This window comes from Acytostelium subglobosum (genome assembly GCF_000787575.1).
Source record: "Acytostelium subglobosum LB1 DNA, scaffold: scaffold6, whole genome shotgun sequence".
In the NCBI taxonomy this organism is placed as follows: Eukaryota; Evosea; class Eumycetozoa; order Acytosteliales; family Acytosteliaceae; genus Acytostelium; species Acytostelium subglobosum.
Window position 1 is genome coordinate 867,284 of NW_012236532.1, and position 22,467 is coordinate 889,750.

Consider the following 22,467-nt stretch of genomic DNA (forward strand, 5'->3'; position numbering starts at 1 on the left):
GAAAGTAGAGCTATGATTTTATTTGAATTCCAAGGTTCCAACTCACACTCAAAGTGACTTTACTTGAAGTGAACGTGGTGAGTGAGGGGAATGAATGTGTTGATGTGATGGTGTTGTTGAGATGTGAATGTGTGTTCAAACAACAACAATAACACTTTGTTGTAATAAACATTCATTCAAAGTAGTACTAAATAGATATATATATATATACTTGTAAATAATAGTTATATTATAACATCAATCAATTAATAATATAAAGAATGAAGAGCTTCACAAAGAAGGTTGCAATGGTCAAGCAGAATGCCATGGAGAAGATGGGCAAGTCAGAGTCTCATGCAGATAACGATGCTACCAAGGAGACAAAGGAGAAGCTTCGTGTCATCAAGACTGAATACAACGCCATCTATACAACTGGCAAGCTTCATTGTCAAGAGACAGAGAGTATGTCATTGCTTGATTGAATGATTGAATGATTGAACTGGATACTTACAACTTAAACAGAGTCTGTCCAACAGGGTGTCCAGTTTGGTGAGGCTTTGAATAACTTTGGATCGGCATTCATGGGAGACGAACAGATCGCTGATATATTGAAGCGTATGGGCTTGCAGATTAAGGCCGTTGAGCAGGCTCGTCAGACTTGCAACAACAACTCGATGACATCACTGGTGACCCCAGTGGGCAAGTTCCAAGACACCGAGATCAAGCGTGCCAGAGAGGCCAAGCACAAGCAGGACGCCATTCGTCTAAGATACGACACTCATCTCGAGAAGCTGGCCGAGGCCAAGAAGAAGAACGACGCCAACTCGCTCAAGGTCAAGACCATCGAGCAGGAGTGCAACGACATCAAGGAGGAGTACGACGTGGTGAACCGCGAGTTCAACGAGATCATGGAGCATCTGAACCAAGAGATGAACAAGCAGCTTGTGGCCGAGCTGCGCGAGTTTGCTCTGCAACAACTGTCATTCTACAAGCAGGCCTCTGCTCTCTGGGCTGAGGCTGACGAGATCCTCTGTAACCTTCCAGCTTAAAACACTACACTATAATTGATTGATTGATTGATGATCAAGATGTGTAGTCGTGTAGTGTGATATACTTCGTTTCGAACGATTATAAATCCAAATTTCTCCCTATCATCCCAGTGTCTTCCTCTTCCTGGTTGTCTGCTGCAGTGACAACATTACATGTGTATGTATTAACATTGTCTTTGGGCATGTGCCATCATTTAGTTGGAGGCAAGCAACTCCACTTCAAAGACCAAAGTAGCATTTGGAGGGATATCTGGCTCACTGCCCTCTTCACCATAGGCCAGATCTGAAGAAGAGGAAGGGGCATACGTTGGTCAGTCAAGTAGCAACCTTATGATCACTCAAAGTACTTACCTCCTGTCATTGTGAGCACGGCAACCTCACCAATGCTCATCTGAGCAATACCGTCATCCCATCCTTGGATGACTTCTCCAAGACCCAATCTGAACTTGAAGGGATAGGACTTTGGTGATCGATCAAACACTGTACCATTGGTCAACTTGCCAACATAGTGAACAACGACTACGTCTCCTTTCTTTGGATATACTCCATTACCTGGTTTCTTAACATCTATTTCAAGACCCTAAGTTATTATTACATCTTGTAAGTATCTATGAATGATCAATCAATCATCAACATAATATTATTTATTACACACCATTATTTGTTATTTGATTGATTGACTGGCAAATCAATCCTGGAAAGGGGCTGTTTTGATCAAGAAAGTTGCAAAAAGCCCCAAGGACCTCAATGTTCAACAACAAAATCTGATTGTTTAGTCAAGTTGTACTTGTATAAAAATAGATAGAGATAGATAATAAAGTAGATATGGATACCATTAAGCAGTTCTTTAGCGGAAGTAGCACAGCTACTGAGAACCCAGACGCACCAAAGAAGATGTGGGACATTGCGCCAGAGAACTACTCGCTGCAAGGACCCATCCAGGTCGACGTGTCCGAGGGCGACAAGTTCATCTGTCGTTGTGGACAGTCAAAGACCTACCCATTCTGCGACAGCACTCACAAGACCTACAACCAAGAGAAGGGCACATCCTTCACCCCACTCAAGGTCGTCCAAGAGGAGGGCAAGTCCGTCTGGGTCTGTCGCTGTGGTCACTCTCAGACCGCTCCATTCTGCGGTATGTACATGTAGTATCGGATGATGGTTGTCGAACATGCATGCTAACAGGCGTGGACCACTACAGACGGAACACATAACAAACTTCGCAAGATCAAGGAGGCTGGTCCACAAGGACAGGCCTATGGTTTCTGGGCTATAGCCACTGCAGCCATCTTGCTCGGTGCTGTCAAGGGTGCCAATTACCTTGGTAACCATTAATCAACATCATCATTATCATACACCTTTAGACAATCAATCAATCAATGAATGGCCTATACATTATGCGCGAATAAAGACTCACAAGTCGACTTGAGAAAGGGGCGACCTCTCTCTCGTCACAACAACAACGCGACCAATGGATGGATGGATGTTGATGGCTTTATTTGAACCAGCAATAGTACACAACAAGAAGACTTGCTTATTGATTGATGGAGTACTTGCTCTTCAACCAGAAGTTATCGTGGACAATGTTTCTGTTGTTGCCGACAAACTCAAAGTAAAGGTCGGTGGTGTTGGCGTAGAATCTTGTGTAGCCATAGTTGATGGCGCGGAAGACTGAGTAGCTTGGCTGGTCCTCGTGTCCCTCGCCCTGGCTGTTGATGTCGTCTCCGTTCCAGACGGTCTGGTAGGTGTTACCGGCCATACCGATCAACACGTGGACAGGTGCGTCGTTGTCGCTCTTGGCGCACTCTCCCTTGACCATGCCACACATTCTCTCGTAGACGTGGACGTGGCCCCAGAGACACATGTTGACGTCGTACTTGACCAACAGTGGCTCAATGTCCGACTGGAGGTGCTCCATCATGCCGATGGCGCCGCCTGGACGGGCGCTGTCATACATTGGACGATGGCCAGTGAAGACGACCCAGGGGGTGGCCGAGCGGTCGACGTTCTTCAAGTCCTCCTCCAGCCATTGGTACTGTAGCGATCCCACGAGGAAGTCGTGCTCCATGGACATGACAGTGACGTGGACTGGTCCGTTGTTGTAGGAATAGTAGACGTTCCTCTGTGGAGTGCCCTCGGCTCCAGTCATGTGGTAGCGCTTGCTAAAGGGGACACCGCACTCACCACCGCTGTCTGTGTTGAAGTCGGACCACGATGGCTTGAATGGTTGCTTGGGGAAGTCGTACTCATGGTTGCCGATGGTCACCATGTATGGTGCACGCGAGGCAATCTCAGTCATGTACTCCTGGAAGTAGTCCCAGATGAAGGCGTAGCCACGAGCATAGGAGATATCACCAATGTGCAGGATCGACCATGATGGTGGGGTGTTGAGACCGTTGGTTGGCTTCTTGCCCAACTTCTGGGCCAGTGGCGAGTTGGAGAATGGCGCCGTTATGGTCTGGTAGATGTTGGCCACGGTCTTTGGTGCGGGTGTCTGCATGTCGGACGTGGCGGCAATGAATGGTGTGTTGACACCGAGGTCGCCAAAGGCAATGAAGTAAGCCTCACTTCCTACGTATGGCGAAGAGATGAAGCTGTAGACCTGTGAGTTGCCGTCCTTCTCGCTGCCCACATAGTAGAAGTACTCGGTGTTCTCCTCAAGATGCTCGAGCTTGACATCGTGGAAGTAGCCGGGGTCCTTGAAGTACTTGGGGTCGTTGGCTGGGGCGTCACACATGTCACCGATGGAGTAGGTGAACGAGTCGCCAGTGAACTTGGTGGTGATGTTGCTGGGCGAGTTGCCGACGTAGACGTAGGGAGTGTCGTCGGAGCCACTGATCCATACGACACGCATCTCGCTGGTGTAGTTGCAGTGCGCCAGGTATACCTTGCCCGGTGCATTTGGGTTCTCAAAGTTGACGCCATTCGATGTGGCGGCCAACTCCAAAGTCTTTCCGGCCACCTTCATGGTGGGGGCTTTAGTGCCTGGCACCCAGACTCTAAAGTTGTACTCTGCTCTAGTGTTTACCAATGGTACAGTGACTGATCCGAATCCCTTTGCCCATGCTAATATACATTGTGTATGTGAGTGTGAGTTGATGTGTGAATTGTGATCAAGCACACTCGTTTACATACTTGATGAAGTGGTCATCTTGACGTAGCCGATTGGAGATGTGATGTCAGAGTCTACTGGGTAGTATATGGCGATGACATCGTCCTCTGATGGTGTAGTGACGTCCTTCCAAGTGATGGTAACATCATCACCAGAAGTCTTTAGTACAGCTTATAAGTGTGTGTTTGTTGGGTTGGATTGGGTGATTGGTTGATTGATTGATTGAAGTGATGGACTAGTTAGGGATAATGTGTACACTCGTTTCCATCACTATCGATCAAACATACATGGTGATGCTGTTAATGTAGTTGAATGGGCTATGGCAATAAAGGCCATCAGTGCCACCAACACAATCTGTAGTTTTGATAACATAGTTTATATATTAATATGTATTTGTTTAGTTATCTATAATATAAAGTGAGAGAAAGAGCTATGTAGGTATGTGAGGGAGATCAAACAGGTATGAGTCTCTTCCTTACATTCGGCTATATTAACAAATAATCGTTATAATGTCGTTCAAAGGATGAGGACAACTCTTTAGAGAAAGAGAAGAAGGGAGAGAAAGAGGTATGAAGAACCACCTCTTTGGTCAACAACACCCGAATCGACTAAGTGTCACCCTTTACGGGACCTTCTTTGCACCCAACAAGATGAGGTCCTTGCCCCCAAGATGACGAAAGGGGTATCCCTAGTACAAGGGAACCAAAAAGAACAAAAATATCTTTTTCAAAAGTCATCCTTTCAATCTTATCATCTGATCACCAGCACGAGGCCCAATCATTGAGCAATATCTCTTTGTTTGGTTTGGTTAGATTAACCTTGGAAGTGATGGATGCGCCACTGGTTGACAACCTGGGCTGGTTCAAGATGGTCAACTTGTTCCCAGACCCAGTATATTTATATTCGTAAATGAAATTTCATCAGACGACCAGACTATCAGTAGGTAGACTGTACAGATTTGTGACACCCTCTAACAGTGTCTGTTGGTCTATGCTTTAAGAATGGATATCCGGTGTTCAATCCAATTAGATGAATAACTTAATTATTCAATGATTGAGGTAATGGTAATTACTTCCATTTTGTTAATTCTGGGTGATGAAGTTCAACTAGTTGTAAACAATTGTATTTTAACTAATTGTGTCATAGATAATATTGAATTATATAATATATGTATTTGGAAATTAATACTTACATCTACTCATAATTCTATCTCTACCTCTACGCTCTATCTGTGCCTCTATCTCTATCTCTATTATCTAAGTGTGTGTTCACAATAATTGAACTTTGTGTGGTTCACTCTTTACTTCACTTCACACTTCTGTCACCCATTCATTTATTATTTAATTAATAAAGATACAGTTAACTTCATATACATAATCAAACATATATATATATATATTTGTATATAAATACATTGATATTGATTTGGATAGATAAATAGGATGTTGGCAGTCGATAGAAAGAAATCTGATAAGGTCGACCTTGCTAAACCTCTGGTCAAGTACATTCAAGATCACTTTGGCAGACAAGAGTCCGACGATCATGAACAACCATTGAACAACTTACAGCAACTGCGTGAGGACGTTCGTAACATACAGGACAAGACTGATACGTCCAAAGAGCTACTCTGGAAGTACTACTCTCTTTTGCAATCACTTGAGCTTCGCTTCCCCATCTCAGAGAACAATGTATGTTGTCTAGACAACATCATCATCTTGTATGAGGAGACCGAACTAACAGCTATCACAACATAAAGGTTAGGATATCATTCTCATGGACAGACGCCTACAAAGCAAAGAAGTACTCTTTGTTCTCAATCTACTACGAGAGAAGTGCCATCTTGTTCAACTATGCCTCGTTGTTATCACAGCTTGGCGCCAGTGCCAGTAGAAGCACGGTGGATGGAATTAAGAAGGCCTGTCAGAACTTCCAGGCGGCCGCAGGAGCATTCAACTCTTTGCGCGAATATATATCATTGCATAGCGAGTGCTCAGTATCGCCCGATCTCAGCTCCGACTCACTTACAATGCTCTCAACTCTAATGATTGCCCAGGCGCAGGAGTGTGTCTATGAGAAGGCAGTGATGGACAACCTGTCCGACTCGATCCAATCCAAGTTGGCCATCCAAACGGCCGACTTCTACGACTCGGTCCACCAGCTCAGCAACTCCAATGCTCTCAAGAATGTTGTTGACAGGGTATGTTTAAACACAAGAATGTTCATGATGATCCAGACTAACTAACACCACAACAATCATTAGTATTGGTCGATGGCATGCCTCATCAAGTCTTTGATATACAAGGCAATTGCAAACTACAAGGTTGCCATTGGGCTGGAGATGTCTCAACAGTTTGGCGAACAAGTTGCCAGACTAAAGGCTGCAGTGGACTACCTGGCGACTGCCCAACAGAACATACCAAGGACTGCCACCAATGATCTAAAGGAGCTACTTGATAGAACTAATAGTGTATGTGTTGTGAACTAGCGACATGCATCCATTGTGAACATACTCGGACTAATCAATCAATCAATCAACCAATCAATCATCATCCTCGTACAGACTATTACAAAGTTGTTGGAGTCTGCAAAGAAGGACAATGAGACTATCTATCATGACACTGTCCCACCCAAAGAGAAGTTGTCGGATATTGAGAGGAAGGCAATCGCAAAGCCATCACCATTGCCAGAACAAATCAGTCATGACCCATTCACACTGTTGATACCCTACGCCATCAAGGAGGACTCTGCCATTTACAACGATCAGAAGGAGATCCTACTCAAGAAGGAGTTGGACAACATCAAGTTCCAAGATGAATCGGCAAGAGCGTAAGTGACGAATGAGTGCGAGTCAATGTCACTGTGCTCGTCCAACTGACACAATCTACCTATCACCAGTACTCTCCTATCAATGAACCTTCCTGCTGCCATTGAAGCCCTGGAGGTCGGTATACCCAAGGCTTTGCAAGAGAAGATGGACATGGTCAGGTCAGAGCGTGGAGTGGAGATGATAATAGACCTTTTGCGATCATTACAACAACTCCATGATGAGGATGCATCGATTGCCAACGCTGCCAAGAATGTGCTCAACAAGGAGGAGGAAGACGACACCAGGATGGCACAGCAGTATGGCCCGTCATGGAATCGCACGCCATCACACACACTGACGTCCAACCTGCGCCAAGACCTGGCCAAGTACCAAAGCAACCTTCAGCACTCGGCCAAGTCGGACGCTCACATCAGGAAGAAGTTTGATGATGCTAGACCCCTCATCTCGGCGCTGGAGAATCAGAACGAAGTGATCAGCTCACTTCCATCCAATGTCATCCCATTGAACCAGGTGCACGAGGTTGCCAACCTCAAGACACTCATTAAGAGTCTGGACTCGCTAAGTGTGTCGCGAGAGTCTGTCGCAGAGAGGTTCAAACAACTTGTTAGAAGTGTAAGTCAATAATGGATTGTGATCAATCAATCACATTAACTAACCCGTCTTTGATCGATTTAGGATGACATCACAACAAAATTGATCAATCCAAGCAAGGATAAGACTCAAGTGTACAAAGAAGAGATATCAAAGTATGAACCATTCCAACAACAGTTGAATGATAGTTACTTGAAACAGGAGTCACTGCTTGAATCAATCAGTGTGGAGAATGAGAATTTTGCCAGGACTCATTCCAAACAGGGTAGCCAACGCGAGGAGACTCTTCAGAGATTCGCCAATGCATACAAGACTTACAACGAGCTCAAGTCCAACCTGAGCGAGGGCATCCAGTTCTACACCAACTTCCAGGAGATCTTGGCCAAGTTTAGAGCAAGATGTGAGGACTTTGCCAACGAACGAGAGAGGGAGAAGAATGATCTGCTGCGACAGATCCAGTCGGCGCCGTCTATCCAGTCGCCACCACATCGCCAGGTCTACACCGGCAACAACATGCCTCCACCACCAGTCTACAATCCAAACAACTACCAACAACAAATGCCCTATGCTCCTTCTGCACCACCCGCTTCATATGGTGCGCCGCCACCATCATTCGCAGCGCCTCCACCCTCCTTTGGCGCACCTCCCCCACCCTACCAGACCTATGGTGCTCCTCAGCCACCACCAACTTACAAACCAGCTGGCCAGTATCATACTCCTCCTCCCCCTCAACAACAAAACAACAATAATAATAGGTACTACTAAGGTCTGGACTGGCTCAAAGATGCGAGACTTGCAATGGCAAGCCATGTATGTAGACTGGCTCAACTCCAATCATGTAATTAAAAAGTGATCACGCTTCATTCAATCAATCAAAGTCCAAAGTTTACATGATGGTAAGCAGACCATCGGATGGATGGATGTTTAGGAGTTTTCAGACGGACAACCTGATTAGTAACTGGGTTGTGATCGCACTCACCCATCACCCTTCCCACCCTGATCGAATGTGTATCGTTGTTGTCTTCCCAAGATTCCCCCTCAATCAGATTTTTTTCCCATTGATCCCATGCTCTTCATTCCAATTCAACAACACAACAATGCACTCACCTTGGTTCACAAGATTAATTGCATTCTTCACTCATTTCACATTATCCAAATAATAATAATAATAACTAATTATCTATCTCTATCTCTTGTAAATATATATATACTTTGTATATAGTTTGTAATATAATCAATCATATAAATAACATTCATTCATACATTCATACATTCTATCAATCATTACAATCTCTATCTCCATCATCTGGATTGCTGTCTGAACAAACCAAACAAACAAACGAAACAACAATAGACATGACCAAGACATCAACAAAGACAAACCTTACAAAGAATATTGTGAATGCCGCTGCACCTGTAGAAGCCAACAGTTCAAAAGGTGGAAAGAAGAAAGGAGCCGCTGGAAAGAAGGCTACTGGACCATCTATTCAACCTCAGACACCACCAACACCAACTATCAATGGAGACAATGAAGAGCAGGTGGACGAGTTGCAAAAGGAGATCCAACAATTTAAGTTAAAGTCAAAGATACAGCGCGAGGAGCACGAGAAGGAGATTAGAAAGAAGAAGGAGCAAAATCAGCATGAGGATGATGCGCACAACAGCCATCCCCACAGCCATGGCGGTCTGCAGATTCACGCCAATGCTCAGGTGATCGTGTCGGGTGTCAAGCGATCAAAGCCACAGACGCCAATATCTGCGTACCAATTCTTTAAGGATGCCAATGCATCAAAGTCAAAGGGTTGGTGTCAGGAGACCTGGAGAGAGCTGGCGGACCATGAGCGCAAAGCTTTCTACGAGAAGGCCGACGAAGACAAGAGGCGCTACCAGACTCAGATGGCCGAGTATGAGCGCATTCACGCTCAGGTCACACATCAAAAGGTTCAAAAGAAGGACAAGAAGAAGAAGGGTCAACAGAATGATGGCGACAGCGATACTGTGGCCAGCAGCGGTGATGATGAGCACAGTGGAGCAAAGCCAATTGCTGGTAGAAAGTCAAAGAAGTCAAAGAGTGTTCTGTCTCAGTCGCCAGCATGGTCCAACTCAACTACATCACAACCAAAGTCAGGAAAGAATGATACTGCAGCATCGTCAAAGAAGATTCATCCAAAGAATGAAGAGGRATGAGGAAGAGGATGAGGATGACGATGAGGATGAGGACGATGAGGAAGAGGATGAGGATGAGGATGAGGAGAGCAGCGAAGAAGGCGATGATGATGAAGAGGAGCGAGCACTGTATGACGACCAAAGGATTCGACGATGAAGAGGACGAGGGATACGCAGAGATGAAAAGAGGATTTAAGTCTCGTGGCGCAGCACCAAAGGCCAAGTTTGGCAGAAGATGGAACAAGTAACGACCTGACTGTTGTTGCTTGCTTGCTTGCTATCTATTGCCAAGTCGTTGACCCTACACGCCCATACATCTACTATTGTGATGCCAACATGTATATTACTATTACTATCACCAACATAGATTAGATAGAGGTTGCAATTAATAAGAATAAACATGGCTTGCGTCATGTGTCAATGTCAAGTGATACTACCCAATTCCTATGCATGTATATGGTCCATAACATTGGCGACGAAATATCGTTCGTCATTGCATTGTTGCTAATGCAGCAATGGTCATCAAACATCCGATGGCGGGGCTTGCTTGCAACCCCCATGCGAGGTGACTCGTTGGTGTTATCCCATCATCCCTCCGCAGTGGTCCAGTCATTAGTCCCATGTCCGCAAACGAGTAAATCACTGTGAATTGAACGATGGATTGATCACTCATTGATGTAGATACATAGATAGATATTTCCATGGATGGATGCATGTCACTAGTGACCGCCCCAATCACACCACCAGGCAACATCGAATATTAGGAGGGTGTGTTGGGTGCCGTGGCCGGCTTTGTCTTTAGAATCTACACTCACTCCTCTAGTCATGCCTGTCTGCCTACATGTATTGCATTATGATAACTCTGACACGGCGACACCATCCATCAATCAGCTCAAACACACACACACACAGACAGATTATTTCGACGCCGCGTGTTGTCGTGTCAAATGTCAAACACTTTACTTGACACCAACTCGATCATGGTTGACACGAGGTCGTTTTAATAAATAATACAAATTGTAATTATTTGACAATACCAATGTATCCATACTCAGCGCAAAGCAGGTGGTTGGCAGCGCACTGTACACCACCGCTCTACCTGGCTTTTGATGTCGCTTGTACGTCTCTGTGTCCACCCTCTCTCTGACCTGACCTCTTCTTCTTCATCTTCCCAGAGAGTGATTGTGAGTGAATGTTGCGAGAGTTGACAGTCACTTGCTTGCTTACTTTCACTTGAACAACTCGCTGTCAACACACACAACAACAAGTCTCGTCCATCCCCTCAACTTCTCAAGTACTCAATGTACTTGTACTTCTATTCCTACTTGTTATAGTTATATTTCCTTACTTGTAGTAGTAGTAGTTCATATCACATATACATATTTATTTATTACACCTTACATTCATTCATTCAATCATTCATTCAATCATTATACATGTAAGTTGAACAAAGACAACAACACCAACACCGTCAAATACACCTATCTCTCCTTTGTTCGCCTATCAGTTCCCAAAGGACTCTGTTCAGATCTTGACATGTCTTTTAAAGATTGACATGACTTGACACTTCCAACATCCAAATGTGCACAGACACAACATCAACACATATACACAAACACACAAACACACAACTCGTATTATTATAGGTCAGTGTACCCATAGATGGACGTATGTCAAGCCATGTCACATATTCATTATCGATAAGATCGGACATGACTTGGTCCTCTGGACGGACCTGCACAACCAACAACAACAGTTATCAACAAAAATCACACACAATGGGCCACCAAACTTAAGTTTTTATCTATTTTTCTCGTGAATGAAGACGACCGTTGTTGTAGGCTCGTTGGGTGGGCCTCATTGTTTCACACCAAACACACTCAAAAAAACACCCGCGACCGTTAGATCACCAACTTCGATGGGGGCTCTGACCGAGGGGTCTAAAAGTTGAACATTGACCTTCAGTGTTTTCATTCATTCATTCATTTGTTTCAAACAAATAATAACAACCAATACCAATCTATTAGCCCCCCTTTATCACTGTTGTTGTTTGTTGTTGCTATTGTAGCTTGCTCATCTTAACAATTCGCGCATCACCATTCGCACTCACCACCACACGAACACGTGATCAACTTCAGTTCAATTCAACTCATACTCAATTCTAATTATAACTTATAACTTATAACTTTCATATATTAATATATACATTATATAGATAGATAGAGATATAAGATAGAGATATAGAGACAGATATACATACATATATATACACAAAACATGACAAATTTGGAAAGCATCGGATTGGACCCAATGTCCGATGAGTTCAAGTTCGATCTAAAGACACTTGGCTCATTGGTGGACGTTCCAAAGAATCCGGATTTGTTGAAAGAGATTGGAGGCCCACAAGGATTGGCCGACGGTCTGAAATCCTCATTGAAGGACGGTCTGCCCAACGAGCAGAACTCTACCGAGACAAACAGAGTCCATATGTATGTTATGCACAACATTGATTGGATTGATTGATCACAAGCATATTCTAACCATTCATTCAATCAAACATACTACATATAGTTACGGAAAGAACATTCTACCACCTCCACCACATACTCCATTGTGGCGTATTGTACTTGATGCCTTGTCCGATCATATTCTTATCCTTTTGATTGTTGCTGCCGTTGTGTCTATCATTCTGGGAGCAGTGCCAGCCACGTCGGAAGACCCAAAGATTGCTTGGGTCGATGGTGTTGCCATTCTGGTGGCTGTCGTCATCGTCGTCACGGTGACCTCTGTCAACGACTTTAAGAACCAGGCGCGTTTCCGTGACCTGAACGAGAAGACCAGCGACAAGCAAATCAAGGCCATTCGCTCGGGCGAGCAATGCCAAGTGTCAATCTTTGACGTGCGCGTCGGAGACATTATCACGTTGGACACGGGTGACATTTTGTGCGCTGACGGTGTCTTTGTCGACGGCCACTCACTGACCTGCGACGAATCATCCATCACCGGAGAGTCAGACCCCATCAAGAAGGGCCACATGGAGCAGGGCTTCGACCCGTTCTTCATCTCGGGCAGTCAAGTGCTCGAGGGCTTTGGCAAGATGATGGTCACCGCCGTCGGTGTCAACTCATTCAACGGCAAGACCATGATGTCGCTGCGTGTCGAGACTGAGGACACCCCACTGCAAGAGAAGCTGGGCAAGCTGGCCGACAACATCGGCAAGTTTGGTCTGGCCGCCGCCGTGCTGCTGCTGCTCATCGTCATCCCCAAGTACTTCATCGAGAAGAAGGTTCGCCATGAGGACCTGCCCAAGTCGACCGCCTCAGACATCACCAAGATGATCATTGGTTCGATCACAATCGTCGTCGTTGCCGTGCCCGAGGGTCTGCCACTGGCCGTCACAATGGCTCTGGCCTACGGTATGATGAAGATGTACAAGGAGAACAATCTCGTGCGTCACTTGGCCTCGTGTGAGACCATGGGTTCCGCCACCAACATCTGCTCCGACAAGACCGGCACACTCACCCAGAACGTCATGACTGTCGTCACTGGCTGCATTGGCCAGCGCTTCGATGACTGCCCCGCCTACGCCGATTACGCCAAGACCAACCTCAAGGAGATGTCCACCATCCTGGTCGAGGGTCTGGCCGTCAACTCCAACGCCTACGAAGGCATGTCCACCAAGGGCAAGATGGAGTTCATCGGCTCCAAGACCGAGTGCGCCATGCTCAACTTCACCAAGCTCTTTGACTGCGACTACCTCGAGGTCAGAAAGCGTCTCGAGGTCATCGAGCTCTACCCCTTCTCATCGGCCCGCAAGCGTATGGGTGTCTTGGTTCGTCAGAACGAGCAGACACTGCGTTTCTACCAAAAGGGTGCCTCAGAGATCATCTTGGCTCAGTGCGACCGCTACATCGACCCCAACGGACAGACACAGGCACTCACCCCCGAGATCAAGGCCATGTATGAGGAGACTATCGTGACATTCGCCACTGATGCCCTGCGTACCATTGGTTTGGCCTATCGCGACTTCTCAAACGACTGTGGCATTGACTTCAAGGGCCAAGCCCCCGAGACCAACCTCATCTTCATCGGTGTGATTGGAATCAAGGACCCACTGAGACCCGAGGTGCCAGGCGCCGTTGCCCAATGCAAGCGTGCCGGTATCACCGTCAGAATGGTCACTGGAGACAACATCATCACCGCCACCAACATTGCCAAGAACTGTGGTATCCTCACCGAGGGAGGCATCTGCATGGAGGGTCCAGTCTTCCGTAACCTGCCCCAGGATGAGATGGACGCCATCATTCCACGCCTTCAAGTGCTTGCTCGTTCATCGCCAACCGACAAGCAGCTGCTCGTCGGCCGTCTAAAGGATCTGGGTGAGGTCGTCGCCGTCACTGGTGATGGAACCAACGATGGTCCCGCACTCAAGTTGGCCAACGTCGGTTTCTCCATGGGTATCGCCGGTACTGAGGTCGCCATTGCCGCCTCTGATGTCGTGTTGCTCGACGACAACTTTGCCTCTATTGTCCGTGCCGTCATCTGGGGTCGTAACATCTACGACGCTATCTGCAAGTTCCTTCAATTCCAGCTCACTGTCAACGTTGTGGCCGTCACTGTCGCCTTTGTCGGTACAATCACCAGTGGCTCTCACTCACCTCTCACCGCCGTCCAGCTGCTCTGGGTCAACCTTATCATGGACACCCTCGCTGCCCTTGCCCTGGCCACCGAGCCACCCACTCCAGAGCTGCTCGACCGACCACCCACTGGAAAGAACGCACCACTCATCACTCGTGGCATGTGGAAGAACATCATTGGACATTCTGTGCTGCAGCTCATCATCCTATTCGTTCTGCTCTACAAGGGAGACAAGATCTACGAGAACTTTGTCGACTTCCCAATCGTGTACTCAGAGCGTCACCACTACACAATCGTCTTCAACACATTCGTCTTCTTGCAGCTCTTCAACGAGATCAACAGTCGTGTGCTGGGCAACCGTCTCAACCCATTCACCAACTTCTTCAACAACCCAATCTTTGTCATTGTGTTGGTTGCCACATTCATCATTCAGGTGCTCTTTGTCACATTTGGAGACGACGCTACATCTACCGCCAGACTCAACATCACAGAGTGGGTGGCATGTATCATCACAGGCGCCTTTGAGCTTGTCTGGGGTCTCATCCTTCGTATGATCCCCATCAAGGAGCCACCCGTCCAGAAGGTCATCCCAGAGAAGTCCGAGACCGTCTACACTCCACCCGTCGACACCGCCAAGCCACACGACGTCACACTTACCACCACCACGGCCGCTGTTGCTGCCTCAGAGATCGAGCCCATCCTCGAGTCATCCAAGATCACTCTGGACAAGAACACCGACGGATACATCCCACTGCCCGTGGGCGTGCCCATTGACGGCGAGGACAATCAAACCACCACAACCACAACCACCACGACCACCTCGACCGAGCCAAGCGAGGGTGGCGCCAACCAGAAGAAGGGATGGGATCTCATTCGCGAGACTCCACAAAAGATCCGCGTGGTCAACGCCTTCAAGTCATACCGTCGTCCAGAGCGCGAGGTGGAGGATCCAATCGAGGTTGGACGTGGCTGGAAGCTCGTCAGACAGACACACCAAAAGATCAGAGTACTCAATGCCTTCCAGAGCTACGAGAAGCCAAACGAATCTTCACTCATTGACGTTGTTCGTCATCCAACCAGACAGTCGATATACCTTCCATCATCATCCCATTAGACCTGCAGCCCTTTGCATCTCTAATATTATATTATATATACTATACCAAATAAATAAACATCCGTGTACAACCAAACAACTTACTTACTTACGTATTCACTTTAATTCCGCGGATAACTAAAATGACATCATTGTCTTGAGGGGTCTCAAACTTCGATCGATCGATCGATCAAATTAAAAAAAAGAGGGAACACGAGGACTCAGGAAGGCCCAACACAGGTGATCACTTTGAGCAATGATTATCCAATCAATTGCACAACAAACACATAACCAACTCAACAAATAAATAATCAAAGATGTCGGACAACTATGTTGACAAGTTCAATGTGATTGTCAGAGAACTTAGTGTCAATCATACACTTAGATCCAAGAAGTTGTATGTTTCCGTGGACTTTGACCAGTTTAAGCAGTGCAAGACAGAGGTGTTGCAGTCGACACATGACGGCAAGGCACAATGGCCAAACACCTTTCACTTCCAATACGAGACAAAGTTCATTGATAAGCTCAATCGCAAGTTGTGCAAGCTGACACTTTACAGGAAGAAGAAGATTGGTTCGGATTCGATGGTTGGCCAGGTCCAGATCGACTTGCATACACTGGGTACCGGACCCGTCCAGCACGATGTATTGCTCACCAAGGGCACGGTTGGCGTTGGACGCACGACCTTTAAGCTCGAGATGCAGCACATCACACAACTACGCATTGACATTGCTCAGATTGCAGTCACCAACATGGACTCTAGTCTCTTCTCCAGCGCAAGCGACTCAACCAACTTTATTGAGTACTCACTAAAGTAAGTTCAAAGAGTTGACACCAAGAGAGACTTGTCACTGACCCACCTCGCATCGCACATCTTGTATAGCAAGAACAATATAATCACAACTCAAAAGGTCACTGGATCATCATGTCCAACCTGGAACAAGTTGGCACCAATCACTCAGGTCATTTCCCTCAAGGATCTGGTCGACAGCCATGTACATATAGAACTCAAGGCTTCCCATGCACTCAAGAGCTCATCTCTTGCTCAACTAAAGGTATGTTTGTCCAGGTCCAAGGAATCTCAAGTACAACCCATCCTGACCATCACATCACATCCATGCCATCCATGTATCCAGATACCAATCAACAAAATATTCTCATTCATTGAAGGCGACAACAAGGTGATCAATAGTGTGCTGCTAGACATGCATAACAAGAGGATGGCGGACATTCATATCAAGTTGCAATTCAATGATATCCCTCAGTTGGCACAGATGAAGGATGGCATTCATACAGAGACTGGCGTGCTCAATGGCCAGCCCTTCTTCTCTGGCGTGCCCCTGCCAAACATCCTTGGCGACATGTCCAAGCAGCAGTTGCAGCAACCAGAGCAGCATCTCCAGCTGCCACCAGGCTGGGAGGCCAAGGTGGACCGAATGGGAAGGACATATTACATCGATCACAACTCGCGAACAACCTCATGGCACAGTCCAGTCGCAGTCAAACAGCCGATCGAGAATCGTTTGATCCAGTCCCAGCTGCGTCCTCTGAGCAGCAGCAGCGCTGAGAAGGAGAGACGTGAGAGGGCTGCCAAAATCATCCAGCGCACCTTTAGGAAACATAGAAAGGACCAGTATGAGCAGAGCCTCAGACGGCCATCCTACAGCCAGCAGCAGCAGGGCTACACGAGGTCGCCTCTGCCGCCAGGCTGGGAATGCAGGGTGGACGGCCGCGGCCGCACCTACTACCTGGATCATAACAACCGTGTGTCCACATGGACGCCGCCCCAGCTACAGATGGCAAAGTCTAGATGAAGAGCAGGGAGGAAGACTTCCAGCTTGATTTATGGATATACATGTTCCAGCTCGATTATAACATGTTGCCGCGTAACATATATGATGTTGTTAATGAAAGTATATGAACCAAGTAAATTACAAGTATTGTATCGACTTTCTCTTTCCAATGATTGATTGGTTGATCGTAATGATGAGTGCCATCCAGTTTGTGGTAGTCAATGTGAGCCAACCAGTGAGCATGTTGTGGATTAGATTGGATTAGAGCTCTTCGTCCAAGCTTGGAACTGTCAATGGATTATAACCATCATCACTGGCACCAACACCACGACCACTGTATACCGACATTGAACCACATGCTCGCTGTGAATGGGAAAAGGTTGAGATGTCAGTGTTTGTTTGATCGATGACACGATTGATAGATTATAACATACGCTGACCATTGAACCAAAGCGACACCATGAATCATAGTTTGGAAGTGCCGTCAATCCACATTTCTTGCCTCTCATTGTAATGTTAACCAGAAGTCCTCCAACGATGTATGCTGTGACGACTGAGAGAAGTCTACATCCCCGACACAAGCAGATGTTAGTCTTGTGAGTGAGAACGAGTGATTGCGTATACTTACATGATAATGAATATCCAACCTCCTCCAATTGAATGATGTTGTTGAGGATACCTGTCGATGCAATGTTGGGGATAGTTCACATTTGATGGATATCTATCGCCAGAGGGCATTGGTGTAGCCAACTGTGTGAAGGTGATCTGTGCGCGGTCTTGCACCAACGTCATGTTCCAATATTGATTGGTGTGATAATAGTAGAACACTCCATTGAAGAGTTTGGATGCATCTTGTATCAGCTGCACGGCAGTCTTGTTGGGCATGAACGTGACCTTCTCAAAGAATGTCATCAGCAGGTCCCATGTCGCCTCTTCCTGAGGGTCATCGATGAGAACCGCCTTTGTAGTCGCAAACAATGAGACGCGACCACGCATAGGTGTATCCACACCCGCGGTGATGTTTGCGGTCATCTGTGCGCCAAGGTTGTAAAGAGTGCGGAATGAAGCCCATGTGAAGTCATCGCTGATTGAGCTGTCCAAGGAGGCGGTGTTGGTTGACGAGTCGACCACCTGGTAGGGGTTGTAGTATGGGTTGGTGTCGTTGTAGTAGCCCGTCCAGCAGAGGTAACGCTCGAGTGTGTAGCCATCGATCGTCATGACGTGCAGCTGCGCAGCCGACCAGTATGACGTGTTGAATTGTTGTGTAGTCTGTACGATGCCCTTGGCATTCCAGATGATGTCCTGCGTGTTGACGATGACCAAGGGGAAGAGTGCGGTCATGAGTGAAGGGCTTGACACATACTCCACAGTATAATCTTCATTTGAATGGACTGTATGGAAATGTAGACCAGAGTGTAATACAACTACATCATTCAATAGTAGACCATATTGTTGTGTATTTGTTAATGGTGCTCTGACATGATACACCTCTACACGCTCATCCATTGAGTAAGCATTGACATAGGCATTATTTTGTTGTCCAATGATATAGAGTACACATATCAACAACAACAACGATATTGAACACTTATTGGTCATCATTATGTTATTACTATTCTTATTATTTGTATTGTAATGTATAATTTAATAACAAATGAATGTCTCGAATTGTCAAGAAAGATCAACTCAGTTGAGAAAACCTGAATCAAGAACGACATTCTCTGATGAGGGAACTTCCCTCAACGATAAAAGACATGGTCGATGTTTGATTGAACTACTGGAGATAAACTCTTGAAAGATTGATTCGAAAGCCATTGACTGCTCCAACACAATGTATGATGATGTTGGGATCATTGGCTGTATTGTGGACTAATTCGAATGGTACTTGTAAGGTCGAAACATTGGGGAATGCTTCAGTGAGGGTCTCGTGATCCGGTGTATATTGATGTGTTATGGATACTATAGGAACGAGGTTCTGGAAATACACTTGTTGCCACTGATGTTGTTGGAGATTTTGTCTTTCTTTGTTTGTCATTTGAATATATCTTTGAGCTACATATTCGTTGAAAGTAGAAAGATCCAGTTGTTCAAAATGTTGAATGTTTTGTTCTAACTGATTGATCTCATTGTCAACAATGGCAGCCTGGGAGACAACTAACTGTTCAAGGTTAAGTTGTTGTTGACCTAATGAAGTAAGTAAGTCAGTTCGGGAGAATAGATAGATATTTCTATATTTTGGGTCAAATAGTATTGCTGATTGAAGACCAGAAGTTATCAATCTACACATCTTGAGTTGTAACCAGAGTAATTCACTGCAAGCTCCTAATGCTTCTGAACGGCTTTCTATCCAGAAGTCTGGAGGATTATTGTTAAAGTGTAGCATCTTCATCTCTTCTGGGATCTGGTTCCAATTGACCTCAGAACTGAACGCAGTATCAGGCATCCTTAATTGATTTGTTTGATCTTGGGACTTGAGGAGGAACCTTGCAGAAGAATCGAATACTTTTCCATTGATGTTGTTCTCCCTGTTCCAACTGAAGAGTTGAGTTCCCAAATCCAATGCCCTAGAACTTTGTATCCCAGACATGCACTTTACACTCAAGATATTATGTCCTTCGGTTTCGATGTGAAGATCCCAGTTGTCCTTAACAAGTTTGATTATCTGTTGAGGACTAATTAGTTTGGATAAAGGGAAGAATGGAGATACATCCATTGGACAAGAGACTGGAATTGTAATCAGTTGTGTATAAAGGGGATCAAAGTTTGGGAAAGTATATGTATTATTGATTGTAATAAACTTGTTATATGTTGATTGATTTTACTTCCATTCTAATGGTAAACTTAGTGTAATATACTCAAGTTTATCTCCATGATGAGATGATTCCATAATAAATAATTTAAAAAGAAGTATAATATATATATGATGGAGAGAACTATCAGCACTTGGATTATATATAACATGTAATGTAACTGAAGTGACAATCATTCATTCATCCCCTTTCTTTACACACACGTCACAATTATTATTATTATTATTATTACTGTATTATTAGTGTCATTTGAGTTCGAACTCAATGCCTAATTTGGTAAAAGTATTCACGAATGTGATGAACTTTGATTAATTTATTTGAATGGAGTAGTCTTTACCACACACACCAACATGAACCAAAATATCTCTGCCCTTTGCAAATGTTGACCATCCCATCATCCGCCGAAAGGTAGGATGTGGAGTCAGTCTATTCGTATACTTGCAAACATATATAATCGATTATCTCTATCATCAAAGCAGTCTTGATCAATCAATCTAATAGAATGGATAATACAACTCAAACACCACAACAACAAGATGGTGGTGGAGCAGTTGTTGTTAATAATAAGGCAAGGGCTGTATCAAAGGCTTTAAAGATGATTATAAATCCAAGAGAGAAGAGACAGGAAAAGAAGAAATTGGTACTAGTCAGTGCACTACGTATATTGATCAATCACATCACAACCAACTTTATCGATCTGGAAGGAATATGTCGTATCTCTGGTAACATTACAAAGGTCAAGGATTTGAAACGATCACTTGAGAATGGTATGTATCATTCGTCTATCAATCAATCAATCATACTCACTATCACTACTAACTCATTCACTCAAACAATCAATATGATCACTTAGAGGAGGATATCGACTTGTCCAAGATCCAGGACAAGCATACTATAAGTGGAGCGTTGAAGATGTTCTTGAGAGAGATGGATGAGCCAATACTCACTTTTGAACTTTACAAGAACTTCCTTGGTGCATACGATATCAAGGATCGCAATGCCAGAGTTGCCTTTATCAAGTCACTCTTGCCAGCACTGCCCAAAGAGAATGCCGAGATACTCCACATGGTCCTGAAGTTCTTCCATGAGCTCCAGGTATGTTAGGTTTGAAATTGATGGACTGATTGGAATGATTCCATACTGATTACCCCACAACCCCACCCGACACCCGACACCTGACACATGACAGCTACACTCTGAGAAGAATAAGATGACCACGGTTAATATTGCCATTGTATTCGCGCCAATCATGTTGAGACCAAAGGAGGAGTCGTTCGAGACGATGATGAACGCATCAAACTACACGATGGAGATTGTTAAGAGTTTGGTGGAGGACTACCTCGTACTTTATGAGGTCAACACATCGCCAATCATGTATTCAATATCATCCAGTGCTTCGCCAGACAGCACCCTCAGGTCACATGGTGAAGCGGCATCATCCCCTTCCACATCTTATGCTCCGGAAACTGCTGCCAGCAACAAGTCTGTCGAGGAACAGCTTGATGAGGCCAAGGCTTTGATTGAAAAGTTGTTGAAGCAGGCCGCTGAGGACGCCAAGGAGAGGTCGATATTGGAGACTTATGCACATCAGGTGCATAGTAAGTTCAAGGAGGAGTTGTACAAGGTTGGCGCTTTACAAGACACTGTGTTGGAGTTGGAAAACAAGGTGCAGCAGACAGAGGATGACGCGGCGACACTCTGGAAGAAGAAGGTTGATGATGCCGAGGCCAAGAACAAGAAGTTGGAGAGTCAGCTGCATGACAACACAGTCAAGATCAAACAGTTGGAGGATGATCTCAAGAAGAAGAATAAGCAGGCCAACAACAACAACAACAACAATGCCAAGAGGACAGAGTCAAGTGAACAGCTACTCAAACGAGACAGCAGTCAAGACAAGCTCAAAGATCAACTCAAGACCGAACTGGTCAAGAACATCAGTGAGCAGGCAGTCAAGAAGAGTCTGAGTTCTAACAACATTGTCGAGGCGGCAGATGGCAACAGCAACAGCAACAGCAACATCAGTAACAGTGGCAGCAGCAGTAGTGGATCAAACAACAAACAATGACTCGGCAACAAGAAGGAAACAGACAAACGCCACAACTGCACCAGTAACAACAACAAAGAAGTCCAACAACAACAATAACAATAATAACAACGGTCAGCAGCCACAGGTACAAGACGAGGATGATGTCAAGTCAGTCAAGGAGTTTGCATTCTACTGGATGATATTGTCCTTAAAGTCCGACGCAATGGCGCATGGCAAGAGTTGTAATATAGCATCGAGTGACGTGTTGGATGAATTATTATCCAAGCGAATCAAAGTGATTGAATGGAATGAGTACGTCTCCAACAAACTCAAGGAGTTGGATGCGTCCTCCTCATCCTCATCCTCATCATCACAAGTTCGAA

General features: G+C 45.4%; 8 protein-coding genes across 8 annotated transcripts; 5 read left to right on the forward strand and 3 right to left on the reverse strand.

Annotated features, from left to right (window-relative positions):
- Positions 1 to 260: 260 nt before the first annotated feature.
- Positions 261 to 1,028, forward strand: SAMD00019534_036830 (hypothetical protein; the record flags this gene model as incomplete). The annotated part of the gene is made up of 2 exons (XM_012904575.1): positions 261 to 441; positions 502 to 1,028. The coding sequence occupies 2 exons, from the start codon at positions 261 to 263 to the stop codon at positions 1,026 to 1,028; spliced, it is 708 nt and encodes a 235-aa protein (XP_012760029.1).
- A 200-nt stretch (positions 1,029 to 1,228) lies between these two features.
- Positions 1,229 to 1,608, reverse strand: SAMD00019534_036840 (hypothetical protein; the record flags this gene model as incomplete). The annotated part of the gene is made up of 2 exons (XM_012904576.1): positions 1,229 to 1,311; positions 1,380 to 1,608. Coding segments are annotated over 2 exons (312 nt in total), but the record flags the coding sequence as incomplete, so codon positions are not given.
- A 245-nt stretch (positions 1,609 to 1,853) lies between these two features.
- SAMD00019534_036850 (hypothetical protein) lies at positions 1,854 to 2,363 on the forward strand (the record flags this gene model as incomplete). Its single annotated transcript, XM_012904577.1, has 2 exons — positions 1,854 to 2,163; positions 2,230 to 2,363. The coding sequence occupies 2 exons, from the start codon at positions 1,854 to 1,856 to the stop codon at positions 2,361 to 2,363; spliced, it is 444 nt and encodes a 147-aa protein (XP_012760031.1).
- Positions 2,364 to 2,562: 199 nt separating this feature from the next.
- SAMD00019534_036860 (hypothetical protein) lies at positions 2,563 to 4,512 on the reverse strand (the record flags this gene model as incomplete). Its single annotated transcript, XM_012904578.1, has 3 exons — positions 2,563 to 4,094; positions 4,164 to 4,310; positions 4,428 to 4,512. The coding sequence occupies 3 exons, from the start codon at positions 4,510 to 4,512 to the stop codon at positions 2,563 to 2,565; spliced, it is 1,764 nt and encodes a 587-aa protein (XP_012760032.1).
- Positions 4,513 to 5,573: 1,061 nt separating this feature from the next.
- On the forward strand, positions 5,574 to 8,317 carry SAMD00019534_036870 (hypothetical protein; the record flags this gene model as incomplete). Its single annotated transcript, XM_012904579.1, has 6 exons — positions 5,574 to 5,828; positions 5,897 to 6,337; positions 6,401 to 6,607; positions 6,701 to 6,966; positions 7,036 to 7,579; positions 7,643 to 8,317. Coding segments are annotated over 6 exons (2,388 nt in total), but the record flags the coding sequence as incomplete, so codon positions are not given.
- A 3,654-nt stretch (positions 8,318 to 11,971) lies between these two features.
- SAMD00019534_036880 (hypothetical protein) lies at positions 11,972 to 15,458 on the forward strand (the record flags this gene model as incomplete). Its single annotated transcript, XM_012904580.1, has 2 exons — positions 11,972 to 12,213; positions 12,296 to 15,458. Coding segments are annotated over 2 exons (3,405 nt in total), but the record flags the coding sequence as incomplete, so codon positions are not given.
- Positions 15,459 to 15,772: 314 nt separating this feature from the next.
- SAMD00019534_036890 (hypothetical protein) lies at positions 15,773 to 17,269 on the forward strand (the record flags this gene model as incomplete). The annotated part of the gene is made up of 3 exons (XM_012904581.1): positions 15,773 to 16,269; positions 16,339 to 16,510; positions 16,592 to 17,269. 3 exons carry the CDS (start codon positions 15,773 to 15,775, stop codon positions 17,267 to 17,269), a joined length of 1,347 nt encoding a protein of 448 aa, XP_012760035.1.
- Positions 17,270 to 17,512: 243 nt separating this feature from the next.
- Positions 17,513 to 18,850, reverse strand: SAMD00019534_036900 (hypothetical protein; the record flags this gene model as incomplete). Its single annotated transcript, XM_012904582.1, has 3 exons — positions 17,513 to 17,611; positions 17,683 to 17,812; positions 17,877 to 18,850. Coding segments are annotated over 3 exons (1,203 nt in total), but the record flags the coding sequence as incomplete, so codon positions are not given.
- Positions 18,851 to 22,467: the final 3,617 nt, after the last annotated feature.